The sequence below is a fragment of the Anopheles nili genome, chromosome 3, assembly GCF_943737925.1.
Source record: "Anopheles nili chromosome 3, idAnoNiliSN_F5_01, whole genome shotgun sequence".
Classification (NCBI taxonomy): domain Eukaryota; kingdom Metazoa; phylum Arthropoda; class Insecta; order Diptera; family Culicidae; genus Anopheles; species Anopheles nili.
The window spans coordinates 69,999,211-70,013,404 of record NC_071292.1 but is presented as its reverse complement, the minus strand read 5'-3'; the positions used below and the strand labels follow the sequence as shown (position 1 = coordinate 70,013,404).

Here is a 14,194-nt window from a genome sequence, read left to right as displayed (position 1 = left end):
CTTGGCAAGTCCAGGGATCCTAGGAGAGGACACACGTGGGTAACAACACTCGAGGGAGCCACAGTTTGCGAGCCGTCACAATGATTGCCCTTATTTCGGGCGGTGAAGACGCAAAAAAAAAACGCCACTACAAGGCGCACATCGAAGCGATTTGCTTTTGGAGCGTTAAATTTCAATCGCAGCATGCCACATGAGACCGAGAGTGAGAGAGAGAGAGAGAGAGAGAGAGTGAGTGAAAGGAAGAAACGAAAAAAGCTCCAAATCAATTTCCATTGGGGTGATTTTGCAAGATCTCTCACCGGTGAGCCAGTGCGATGGCGCCATCGACCTCCTCGAAGCTGTTTAGGCGACCCAAATCAATCAAAATATTGATTCTGATTACGCTGCTTGGGGCCTGCTTAGAGATGATGTTGGGAAACTGATTTTCCCGCAGGCAAACCGAACCTCCCACGAGCGCAAGGATCACCGCGGTGATTAACGACGCTCGTAATTACATTATATTGTGTTCGAGTGAGCACCCTTTGCGCTATTGCAAGCTTCCCCGCGATCGGGTGCTTTGGGTTTCCAGTTTTCCCCCAGCACATGCCCCGTTAACCTGCAAGCCCATCCGTGGAAGGGTTGGGCGCCACCGCCTAATTCCCCTGGGGCTGAATCTCGCAAGCACACGCCGTACGAAGGCGACATGTGGCCCAAGGGTTTCACGTTACAGCCTGCCAACCCAAAAAAAAAAAAACCCGGCCAACACCTCGCGCAAATCCAACACCCCAAGCACAAACTGGTTCAATTTCGGATTTCGGAGTGCAAAACCGTCGACGATCGATCAAGCGATTGATCGGTCCGGTGGCATGCCGCCTTCCCTGAGGAGTGGTTCTGCTTATTTATTTTTATTTGTACCGTTTGCCGATGAAGCCATTTCGTCGTCGCATGGTTGGCGGCTTGCGAAACGTTGGTGACCCAAATTCGGACCGTCTCGCAGGCTGGGTGTTGGACGATAAAGCCAACACCAGGGCAACATCGGTATCGGTGGGTTGCTGGGGCGCAGGTCAAACGGGCCTCCCCTTTGGTGATCTCCGGGACTAATGGAGTGATTAGTGAAAGTGATCGTTTAAAAAAACCACGATCGCCACGAGCACTCGCGCACGTTCAAGCCCTTCAGGTGCGCGTTCTTGGGAATGGTTGCCACGAACGGTTCGAACGAGGGATCGTCCAGAGGGCACTGGACACTGGCTGGCTGGCTTTTAAATTGCGTTTCTGTGAATGTCTCGGCCTCGGCCAGGTTTGCGAGCGAAATGCGTTTGCTTTCGTTTGCGTTCGCCAGAGACGCGATGGTAAATTGATCAGCGCTGTCCACATCGCTTGGTCGCGTGTCTGAACGAGAGTTGGGGCCATCTAGCACCCAATGGTCCACTTGCTGAAAGGGAGAACATTGTTACAGACTAGACAACTAGGGCATTTGAGTGGTGTACGCTCGTTTTGCTCCGTCCTGAGCGAGCACACGTCAGTTCACAGGTGCTTTCAGGAGGGCTCAGGTTTGCTGTGGGTGAACAACATTTTACCACATTTTGGAGCTCAAATTTGGGGTGCGCGTGATCTGGCATAGCTTAACTTACGACTGTTTGAAGTGTCAACAGATGACCTTTTCTGGAAGTCCGCGTCTCGAGTCCCTGCTCAAACGCTCGATCGTTCGAACGCGTGGATGGAATTCAAATGTCTCAAGATGCAAAAATGGGATGGTTCAACATCGAAGCACTATTCTAGGCCGCTCATTAGGCGTCGAATAGATCCATCAACATACGGACCCACACACACACACACATGGGGCCTAGGTTGCGCAGTGCCTCCAAAGTTTCCGGTTCGTTTGGCACCACCTAGGCCGCTACTGGAGCGTTCTGAAATTGGTCATCTTTATATGATTAGCGGGTGCCCTTGTCCTTCGCCACCAATTAGCAGCTAGGTCAGCCGGGCTTGATACGATTGCGAGACAGCGCCACTAATTGATGACATAATCATCGATAAAAGATGCTCCCGGTGTTGCCGAGTGCACTCCTCGCCGTCTCTTTCACGGTGCGTTAGATTAGGTGGATTAATTATTACCGAAATCGAAGGTTCGGTCTGACAGGCCCGAAACGGTTGTTGATTGTTAGATAAAGTGTGCGTCAGCGAGGCCAAAGGAGATGCTCATCAACGTGTGCAAATCCTGCGATCCTTGCGATCGGCAGCACACACCGGAAGTCGGTGATAAGAGGCTCATCAACATTGCTGAACGGCCGAAATTAACCGAAATCGCCTGAGTCTGCGTATTTACCGTGTTTCTTTTCTTGTTGTGTCATTTGCAGCTAGCTGTCTAAACGAACGAACCGATTGATAACCGAGGAAGGACCTCACCGTACGGCTTCATTAGGGTCGATGAAGTAGCGTCCTTGAAGAACCTGCACAAACCGCGTTTCCAGTGGGGCCATTTTGTGGCGCGTAAACGCCGAATATGACACACGCTTTGACGGGCAACTGTCAAAGCACCATCCTCACCGAGCGAACTGACGGCTGACAGGACAAAGCCAACATGCCCGTCATGTCCTCGACGTGGATCGACGAGCGGCCAGGCGGTCATCGGGAAAGCTCATCAGAGTCAGCTGCAACTCCTGATGCTTTCAACAACATCAGCAACCATCAGGGACCGGGTCGGTCAGGTGTACGTCGGATCAGTGACATCTTCCGGAACCGGTTAAAGCTTGCCGGAGTGGCCGCATTGCGTAGCTTTAGCGAAAGCTTCCCGCAGGAGTGCAAAGTGCACTCGGATGAGGAACACGGTCCAGCAACACCCTCACCGAAGTCGGCCAAGGGTACACCGAAGGTGGCACGGTTCGAGGCACTCGATGCGGTGTTGGTGAACGAACGGGTTGCTGGAGCCCGTGACAGGACCTTCATCACCGATCGGAGTAACACACTCGCAGGTGGCAGTACCGTGGCAGCTGTTCAGAGTGGTGGTCTGCGATCGAGACGCAGTTCGACGATGTTCCGCCAGCGTTGTACCGTGCAGCGTTCTTCGAAGAGGTAAGTTAGGCCTGAGTGAGGTTGTCACCGATCTCTCGCGATTTCATGCCTCGGTCAAGGGAGCGTCCTCTCGAAAATCCGTCCGGAGGGCATACGGCGATGGAGACGCACTATCAATTAGCCCTTCGCGGTCGCGGTCGAGTCTTCACACGCTCCAAGGGTAGCTCTGCACGAGCCGAACCCTTTCGAAGGCCTTCTCTGGGCACACTGATTGGCGTCTAGGTCGACGTTTTGTTGATGCAGCGCGTCCAAAACGGCTCTCGGGCTGCGTTTAGGGGATGATAAATTGTTACACCGGTGTACTTGATCTTTTTTGCTGTTGTTGTTGTTGTTGTACCACACGACCATGCAGGACAATTAATTAATAAGGCTGCGATCGGGCTGTGACTCTGCAGGGCTTCTACCTTCAGGATGTGGTATGCGGAGGTTACGGCCGGAAGCACGCTTATGTTTACAAAGCGTTTTGGAGTGCTGCTCGGGTGGCCATTAATTGAATAAAATCGTGATCGTGCTGGGGAAGGGATCTTCAATGGGGGAGAAAAAAATGAGAGAAAAAGATTTGCTATGCTAATTCCCCCGGCTCGGGCGTCTGATGTAGGCTGCTGGATGACTATAATAGGTGTGAAATTCCGCGGAGCGAGAATTTTGTCCATTCGCGGAGCGGGTTGAAAGCGAAAATGGGCTGGCACGCTTAGTGCAACGGAGCGCAAATAAACGTTTTGGTTTTATGTCGCTCGAATTGATTTATACGCGCTCAAAGTGGGTGTTTATGGTGGGATGAAAGGGATCATTACAGGATTGTGGCGCCGTTTTGTCGGTAGATGCCTTCTCACTTGAGTTGGCTGGTGCGTAGCAAGAAAAGAATTCATATTTTGTGTTGTCTCTAGTTTATGGCTACTTTATTACTTTATGTCGCATTTGGGGTGTTTTTTGTAATCATTTCCATCTTGCTGGAAATATACAAATTCCAGAAAGATCACCACGCTCTATTACATTCAAATTAGGAGAGATATATTGGCACATTTTTAACGTTACAACCGATCTTAATTCACGAGCGTAGATTATTATTTTAATTTTAAAGCAAAAAACCGTAAAAACTTAGATTCAAATTGTGAATCATTTGCACATGCATTTCCATAAATGCGAGTGGATATAAAAGGTCGATTTAAGGGTAATGATGGAATCATTTCCATGATTATTCATTGGAAAATGTGTTTTTTTTCCATACAGCACTCCATTTTCCTTAATTGACATTCATGAGGCTTATGAATATATCTCGTTCAATGTCGCTGGAAAACGATCCGCTTGGTTAAAACCAAAAGCTTCAAATTATGCAATTTTCACATCTCAAAATTGGAAGGGAATAGTTAGGTTTTTTAGTAAGTGGTGATAATTTTCTATTCAGCTATGTTAATTGGTCCTTCTCATCGACCCAAACAGGCAAATTGCTTTTGTCCGGCCTCTTACAATCGCCCGCGTTAGGTTTGCCAATTTTAGGCCAGTGAAATCGTGCACATTGCAATCTCGATAACGCTCGGGGTTTTTTTTTCCGAGATACGAGATTCAAATAAGCTAAATTCACAGCCAGTTGTGACCATGCAAGTAATCTAAATCAAACACGTGTTTATTGTGACGATTTCGCTACTCCGCCCGCGCTCGAATCAGCGCAGCAACCTTCACCGAATCCGCGAAAGCGTGAAGATGATGGTGATCGCGATCAAGGTGTGCGGAGATCAAAGGGCCACCGCGAATCGTGAAGGCCTCCACGGGGACGGAGCCCTCATTTGGGGCGCTAAACGGTGATTTGGAGGGGATCGCACGCGAGACCCCAAAAAGCTGCGTCATCGAGCCACGAGCCATGGTGTTGCGGGGGCTTATGGGCTATTGAATAAATATTCATCTGCCCACCGGTTCGTCGTCGTACGCGCCTCGGATCCCAATTAGTCCGTTATCATTCATTTGGGTGATGCAAATGACGACCGGACGGATTGCCACAAGTGGAAACCCCAATTTGCATCTCCCTGATCGATGAGCCACGAGTGTCGTATTTTTGAGCCACGTGCCAAAGTATCGCTATCCAGCTGTTTGGTGAAAAGTACAAAAAAAATCTAATTCTACCTCCCACACGCCATGCTTAAGGGTGTTTGTAGTTCGTTCGGGTTCGGGGCACAATTGCACAATGAATGCCTACCAAAATAGGACACTCACGATCGGTTTGACATTCCACGAACCCATGCCGTAGCCCAAGGATAGGACCGGATTTTCCTCTACGCTTTCGAATTCAGTTCGTCCGTACCGCGCTCAAATTGGTGCAAAAATCGGAAGGTCACTGAATCCGGAGGGTTTCCTTCATGAGTCACGGGCTCTTGCAGTTGGACCGGTCAGCCGATCGATCGGTACCTTTCCAGACTGCCAGCTTTAAATGCCATTAATTGATGCTTCCGAAATCCTAGTGCTGGCCAACCGACCGGGTGGTGCCAATGGGTTTCCTTGGTATTTTAGTGTGGATGTTCCGCTGGTGGGGAGCTCTGGGCTTCATCATTAAAGCACCGCCAAAAGGTTACGAGGCCCGAAAAACCCCCTCGATTGCTCAAGCGTGGAGTGGAAATGTAATGTGCTTCTTGCGGTGCGTTGGGAAAGGTCGCTTTCGAGGATGGGAGGCGAAATTCGCGCAAATGCACGCGTTCATTTGGGGCGTGCTGACGTATGATGTTGCGCGTGTTGGCGCAATATGTAGAATTAATTCAGATCAATTGAAGCAATTACAACGGGCATTTCACTGGATATATTGTTAGCAGCTCTGTGTTGTTTGCAAAACAAGAACATATAAGATGCTTCATTCATTCGCTAGCTTCGCTGTTTCCCCATTCAATCGAAATAGCATTTTTTGTGGAGTTTAATGACTTAAGAAGCAAGCGAAAGTGCTCTTTTATTTTATTTTAAACCATCCTGAAAAGGTGAATGACCTCTGACGAATGAAATCGAACGAAAGATGGAACAGATCTACAAGATTGCTTCTTATTTAGTGAAGGCGTTTTTTTTAGCACCAATCCTAGCGCTTTTCTCACCTCTCTTGACTAGTGAATGCCGCGCTTCTAGTGGGTACCGATCCACTCGTTCACCATGGCGTTTGAAAATAGACGCTGTTGTATTTTACAACCCCCGAACGTGCCTCATAAATCATGCGTATGCAAATTTTCGCCCATAGTTTTTGTTTCAACCGGCCAACCGGCATCGTCTGTCGGAACGTTCTTTTGATATCGGTATGGAAATGCTTCTTTTAATGATGAAAAACAACGGAAAAATATTACCAGGTGAACTGGATTACAGAGGCCTCGGTAATGGATTTCGCTACAGCTTGATGAGCAGATGTTGATCGTTTGTTCGAGTAATAAGAGAGTGTTGGATTTTATATCGTTATGAGCTCGCGATTTATTCGAACGTTGTTGTAGTAGAGCTGCGAAAAGAAAAACGAATAAAAGTATTTGTGTATGCCAATTAAAAGGAAAATATCAACTCGATATGGAAAATTCAATTATCGAATGATGGTTTCGTCAAAATGGCCGATATTACTGATCTGCCAGATGTAACTTTTGCTCGGTTCAGGTTAACAATGTAGCCACCGCATGGGTGCATCCGGGAATCGATTTTAAACGGCAATTCTTTCTCTCTCACCCACGTTGCCGGTTGCTCGCGAAAAGAGCATTAACATTTTGCTAATATGCGCCCATGTGTACCGCCGGTGTAAAATGCAGCATCAACAATATTTATCCTTTTCCATTTTGTTTTTCGCGCGACAGGATACAAGTCCTCCCCGAGGGGTAGTTTGTTGCTGTTGTATTGGGAGAGAATTTCCGGCTGAAATTGGTTTTCTTTGTGCCCGTGACAGGCAATTTTTCTTCCCTTACAAGCGGAAGCACCAACCGGTTGATGATTGTTGAAGTCGGGCTGCTGTGAGATGCTGCCGTCGATAGCCGTGCTGGCTGGTGCAGTAGTAAAAGATGGGCTCTAAAGCAACCCTTCGTAGCACTTTCCACGGGTGGGTGGAAAACGTTTTCATTGCCATCGGAAAGTTTGCGTTTGAGTAGTAGCACTAAAAAGGAGGAATGAAAAAAAAAATGAAGAGCAGTAACGACAATGTTGTCCGTTGTTACGAAACACAAAAGCGCGCGCACGGAAAACTTCCGCTCGGTGCATTTCGTTTAACGGGAAAAGTGCATTCTTCGTTTGCGAAAAAGCGCGGCTGTAAATTTGTATTTGGCTTTTCTCAACCGACCGTGTGTGTTTGTGTGGGGTTAATCATTTTGGGGGTGCATTTTTTTTGCTGGCATCAAACGGCTATAAATCGTTGAGCAAATTAGCAAGCAAGCGTACTTTATCGTGGCATTGAAAAGTGTTTCCAGCTTCGTGGGGAGCTTTCGATGCGGGGAAATTATTTCACTTTCTTTCCCGTCCCGGGGCGTGGGCTTTTTGTGCTTGGAAAGGTTATTCGGGGGAAAAAATGAGAGAGTGAGGAAGAAAAGAAGAAGCGGTTCAGTTTATCGCTGGTGATTTCCATTTTGTCCATTCGCCGCCCAGGTGTAGGCCGATGGTAATGAGAGAGAAGTAGCGAAGAAAAAAAAAACAGAAACGCATTAAACAAACCCTCAGAAGCGCGGTCCGATATGAATCTTCAACGGTTGCGGCTTTATCTCGGACAAATATATCGGCGTCGCTTTTCACTCTCATGCGTGCGGCGCGTGAAAATGTAAACAAAACTAATAACGAAAGAAAATATGATCTCTACCACCGCAACCTGTCGATTCATTCATTTCGCTAAAGCCAACCCGACGACGAGATTGGGGCCGTGTTTGCGCCGTCGATCAATCGCAGCAGGCAATGAGCCGTGGAGGCATCTAAATGATATTTTCACTCCTATCTCCGACCCAAACGACGCCACACGGTGACCTACTCCGAGTGGCCGATGGAAGCAGCTAGGAAAAAGTGAAATGCGAAGCAACCGGTATGCTCGTTAGCTCGCGCGCGGTGTTTCAAGTGGCGAGAAGTGCAGATTGCAAGTGCGGGATGACCTAGAAAATTTTTCCACCACGGATCAACCAGCGCGGGTCCGGGTTGCGATAACATTCAGCATTTGGTTTCCGGCGTGTGTTTTCCGGGGCGACCGTTTGCGATCGGTGAAAGTGGGGTTGAATATTTCTGGGGTTGATTTTAACGGCCCGGTAGCCAAGAATGCAGGATACGCTGGGAAAACTAAGAATAAAAGTTTACCTCTTTTTTTTTTTTGGGAAGCAAGTTTTTTGAGCCAAAAAAACTGAACCACCAATTTTTCACTGTTAGTTTTGAAAGCATCGGGAAAACTAACCCCTCTTGGCTGGTGGAATGAACGACAAACGAAGGCTTCATTATGCTTTCAAGATCGTATACAAACGATCGCAAGGGTCGCTGGAGAATACTTCTGAATACACTTCTCGCCCACCCAAAGGTCAGATGGTTGGGCAATTTTCCGCCCATTCTATGCTACCGGTTGCATAGTTGCAACCATCCGGTTTGCCGACCAGGGGTTTACTTTCCATTTTCGTGGTGTTTTTGCATCCCGCTCCACTTCAACCGCTCCATGAACCGGTCACCGGGTGGCGTGACGGTGCCTGATCATCACCGGATTTGCGGTGTTTGAGTTGAAACCGCCATGGACCAGCCCATGCTTTTAGTCGCCCTCGGACTGCGGGCTGCTGCTGTTCTTTTCTTCTACGCCTATCCCATCAGAGACGGTGGGTGGTTGGCGAGTGGGAAAATCTTCGACTCACCCTGTGGTCGATGGATGCACACGCACACGAGAAAATCGGTGGGCCGGTGTCCGTGTGATGAAGCTGCACGGGTCTGGAATTGGTCGGACGGATGTTGTAAAGCTCGGTTGGATGCTCATCCGGTTCGGGTCGGGAACCGGTGGTCGACGTTTGATTACACCTACAGTTTGCTGCGGTTTTGGCTATCGCAGCTGCGGCAGGGAAAATGAACCGATAAGTTATTGACCACACGTGGGGGCTTACTGTAATGAAGGGTCTAATTTATAACTAAATCCCACGAGTGTTTAAGTCTTGGTAAAAAAAACACTTTGTATACTTTGTGGTATCATTTTAAGCCAGTGAATTTATCTTCGTGCATGATTTAAGAAAAATTGTGAAGAAAAATCATACTTCAATTCCTTAAAGTATGAAAAGAACTGGCATGATATATCGACAATATCGAGATATTGATACGGTTTTTTTTTCTTCAAACCCCATGCCCTTAAAGAGCATTGGCACAAGATTGCCGGAAGGAATCCGTACAAATATAAACTAACACTTTGAGGCGCAAAGAAAATCGGCCATCGACATGGTGTCCCTTTCCAATAACGATGCAACGAACCGAACAACCCAGACCGGTTCCACGGGAGCTAGATGCAACCCGAGCGAGAGTGAAAAGTGGCACCAACGGGAACCCGCACGTTCTCACTTTCTTCACCGTACGCTGGCTTCGTTTAACCTTCAGCAGGCTTTTTCCCGTTTTCCACTTTTCTCCGTCACACACGGTTTGCGCTGGCCACGGTAGCGGTCAGATCAACTTCGTCCGGTTCGTTTCTGCTCCGTTTAGCAATTTTATCCACCCGGGAGCGTCGTGGTCGGAAAAATCCGGAAGTGTAACCTGAATGTGCCGCGTGCGAAGCGTAGAACGATCGGTGGAAAACCAAGAAAACGGGTGTTATTGTTTGGTCGTGAAATTTCTCGTGCACCTTCCGGTTCGGGTGCAGATGCATCCCAATCGTGGCCAGACTTTGGTGGCGTCAGATAGCCTTGTAGTGGCACCGGTGAAATATATATATATTTGTTCCTTCCCACACGTGCCTTTACTGGCAATTTGAAGCAATTTGAGATACGACGGTACCTTATCGGCCTGCTCGTATGGCTCTATCGATTGGCCGTGCAGCGGATGTTGAACAACGCCCTGGCATTCTGCTGGTGCTAGGAGTGCTGAAATATGCTACCTTGAGTGGCTTTCTCTGGCAGGATTCCGGTTGTGACGCAGTGCGAAAGGAGAAGTAACCGGGTGGCCACTTTTCCATTGCACTGCGGAAATTGCATTTTGAACTTGAGCCAGCCAGGTTGGATGTCTGGTGCATTGGGTTGCTAGAGCTAGTAACGGAAGGTGTTGACTCGGTGAAAGTAGAACCAGAAGGTGTTGTGTTGCGGATTCAATGATATTGGACAATGTGCTGAAGCTGGCTTGGAAGTCGTTAAGGAACGTCTTACCGAGCTGCGTTGGTGGGGAACCTGAGGATGTGAAATTGTCCACAGACATTACGTGCCTTCCAGCGTATGTACGAGCAAACAAATGTCTTCGAATGCTCTCTTATGTCTGGTGTGACAAAGCTTAGGCTGTTATTACTTGTTATTTTGCCATACGTCCTCTTCGATAGCTGAAATGCTTTACAGTACCAAGGATAAGGTAACGTACCTCAAGACATCCACACAGCCTTTGCCTGAGTCATCTCGAACACCCACGCACCCAGTTACCCTTGAATGCATCTGCAAATAGTTTTGGCAAACATGGCGCAACGCACGCTCGCGTTCAATTAGCGACAGCCTCAGAACTTCGCCGTTAAAAGCACTCTCCCCAGAACTGGTCCGGTCCGGTGCAGGCAATGACACTCGTGCCTGATGTTGCTGTTATTGATGGTTGGCCTTGTGGCCTCGCCGGGGTTTGGAATTCTGCTTTTGCGAAGTTGCGCAAGAAACCTCGGTATGCAACGGAGGCCGAGATAGTGTCTAAAATATGCAAATTCAACCGACGATCGACGTGGGGTGTGTTTGTGTGCTCACACGATACAGGATCAATCCGGTGTGGTCAGCTGGGCTGGTCTGCTTCTGCACGCCTTCCGTGGCTTTCACCAGAGCTGCAGGACTGTGCGCTTTTTGTCCTTCCACCACGTGTGGAGCGTTTGAGCCTCAGTGGCCTCAGTAACTCATTCACCAATCGCAGCTCGCATTCGATTACGACTGGTCAAGGGGTTGACCCGTCGTGCGAGTTGGGTCTAATCTTTCGGAGTCGCCTGAGGAGGTCGCAACAAGGTTCATTGACTAGCCTGGTGGGTTGATCCTGGACCGACCGGTACGAAATGGTGTCAGTGCAGCGAAGTCGTTAGGCCATTTGGTGCTTGATCATTGGTTTGATGCAGCTTAGCTTTTGCCCGGTGCTAATCGCTGATGATCGCTTGTAGACTCATTCGCCCGTCAGCAGTAATGGCGTGTGCGAGGTGTTTAGGTATGTTACAATGTTTATGACCGATCTGCATGTTGTGTCTCTCTAGGAATAATAATGCTAGAATGGTTCGGCGTTTTTTATGTGTTTATAGTGGGACTATTGATTAGACATGTAACATGCTGTAGGCCTACTGCGTTAAGGGCTCTGCTAGAGCGCGTTTAAAATTATGGGTTTGACATTTCGCCACATCGCTTGGGAGAGTCATTAGACCAATCGTAGCAAACGGGGACGATAATTACGTTAGGTGGAGATTCAACTGAATGTCCCTTGAGTTATTGAGAGTGCATTTCAGCCATTAGAGAAGATCACTTTTGAATAATGTAGAGAGAGAGAGGTTCTGAGACAAGAATCACAGTGGAGTATGTTCGGATACTTTCAGAAGTGTTTCAAGTTTAAGATCAAAGATCATCTTTTCTAGATCTTGATCTCATGGAAACTAATATCGTGATCTTTCTTTGTCCCATCTCGTAACAGTGTGGACGCGAAATCATTTGCTGAGGACGATCCGATCGACAACGAGCCGGCTGGCAACACTGGTGGACACCCGCGGCATACGCGCAAAGAGGACAAAAAGACCAAAAAGGACGATGCGGTCACGGAGACGGTCGGTCGATCGGTCGACTTCCATGGTAAAGGACTACCGGAAGGTGAGCGGGATCCACCACGAACTACCGGTCCCATACCGCTACCAGACGAGGTCGTCGTCGGGAAACCACCGACCCGTGAACGTGTAAATTCTACCTCACACTACTCGACTGAAAAGAGCGGTTCATCAGGCTACTACAGCACCAATCTCTACTCAACTGGCGGTTCTTCGGTGGACGAACATATCTACTGCGAACCGATCGATCGCTGTCCGCGCACCCAGCGACTCGAGGATGACGAGGACGATGTGAAGAGTCCTGGTTTGAGCAAGACGACCAGCAAGGGCTCGAGTGAGTCCACGAAGGTGAGTGGTGTCGGCTGTGATAGAAAGCGACGTGTTGGGAATGATAAGGAGCTGTCGGAGTTGCAGCGGAATATAAGGGGCCTGGAACAGTACTACTATCCAGCGTCACTGGCATCACCTGCGGTTCCAGTACAGTTGAATGTCCTGCGAGCGACAGTGACTCAACAGCCTGTGCACGTTCCGACGAACATTGTGCTGAACGGAGCTGGAGAAAACTGCACTGAGCGGTGTGAGATCGAGGATCAATCGCAGACTTCCCAACAGCAACAACAGCAGCAGCAGCAACAGCAACTGTCAGTCATCATGGAAGGTAACGATGGGCAGATCCCTCGTCCTATTTGGCCACTAGACACAGACGACTCGCTGATGGACATCAACTTGGAATCGTTTCGAATGGCGAATCATAGCAGCCAGAATCTGATCGGGTTCGAGAGCCCCACGCTGTCGTCGGTGTCGGAGAGTGAGATGTATGCGCTACGAGATCCTCCAGTGGACGGAGCTAGCCGGAAGAAGTCACAGTACGAAGAGTATCTCGAGTTCCACAACACGCGTAACATTCTGGAGCAGATACGAGGCAAGCTGAACACGCTGTTGGAGCAACGAGCTGATCATCAACCGGACTCCGTGGGTCCGAGGAGACCGAATCCAGGTAACCCGTTCACGAAGGAACCGATGCCCAGTGAGACGGAGTTGGAGAAGAACATCGCCATTCTGAAAGCGGACCTAGACGGGTACTTGCGCACGATGAACCAGAAGAATGAGAACGAAATCAAGCGTTTCTGTAAGGGCATGAGTCGTGAACCGAAGGTGGTGGCTGTGCAGAACGCGGTAGAACAACGGAATCGATCGAGATCCGGTTCGATCCTGAGCATTGAGCATGACTATGAGCAGGTTGAGCGACCTAGCACGGTGCCGTATTCGACGTCGAACTGCTCGGAGTCGCTGTTGCCGTATTACCAGGTGTTGCCGCCTCAGGACATTCGTGAGGGCAGGCCACCGGCCGCACTACCAGCCGCTGCTTTGTTCCTCAACCGTCGTAGTCCTCCGAATCCGTTTGCTCAGGAAGTCCGCCAACAGGGTGGTCAGTCATCTAGTTCACATGGAGGTCTGCATTCACTGTGCTGCCAACAGCGGTATCTGAACAGTGACGAGATTCGTGTCTGTAACAGGTACGGTGGATGTGAACGCACTGACCCTGCGAATCAGCTGGCCATCGACATGCCGTTGGACAGTAGTGATGATGGTGGTGAAGTGGTTAAGACGACGTTCGTGACGACGGCACGTAGTGATGAGGATTGTCGGAGTGTTAGCATCGGTATGCCAGAGGACGATGTGGTAGAAACCGAGGAACCGAGACGTGGATCACGCGTGAAGCTGAAAGTTGACCCGCCAGATGGCCGATCGGCTGGGGATAGTGCCAGTGAGAGTGGTAGTGGGCTGGGACCGCGTATGGCGCACTGTGATTTCAACCAACTGCAACGCAATATCACACTCGAGCGCATCATCCTGATGGAGAGCCTCGGGAAGTCACGCAATGGGCAGTTTGGCGATAAGGAGAAGATGCTGCTCGAGTGGCACCAGAACAAACCGAGCTGCTGGGAGCTGTACTATGGCGCGAATCGGGAGGAGCATCAACCACACCAGACGCTGATACGAAAGATGAAGCTTGGCCGCAAGAGTACGGTGTGCATTTCTTACGTGAGTACTGATTATTACTGACAAATGTACTGAGCACGGGTTATGCAAGCGGGTTTGGGGTTGAGTTTAAGTGGTGTTTTGCAGGATCATCTCAGAATGGGGAACTTAATATATTAGTCCCACTGCACATGAATCTCCAAGTTCATGACATTGATTTATCGTCTTTAGTTGCTAGTTTTCTTGGAGCTTAAATTTTAA

The 14,194-nt window shown here is 49.1% G+C and overlaps 1 protein-coding gene across 1 annotated transcript in view; it reads left to right on the top strand.

Annotated features, from left to right (window-relative positions):
- The first annotated feature begins 2,560 nt into the window (after window positions 1–2,560).
- Window positions 2,561–14,194, top strand: part of LOC128726640 (uncharacterized) — a 43,178-nt gene continuing 31,544 nt past the window's right edge. Inside the window, exons 1-2 of the mRNA XM_053820457.1 lie at window positions 2,561–3,051; window positions 11,824–13,996. Coding sequence (XP_053676432.1) covers window positions 2,561–3,051; window positions 11,824–13,996 — 2,664 coding nt within the window. The remainder of the gene's footprint in view (window positions 3,052–11,823; window positions 13,997–14,194) is intronic.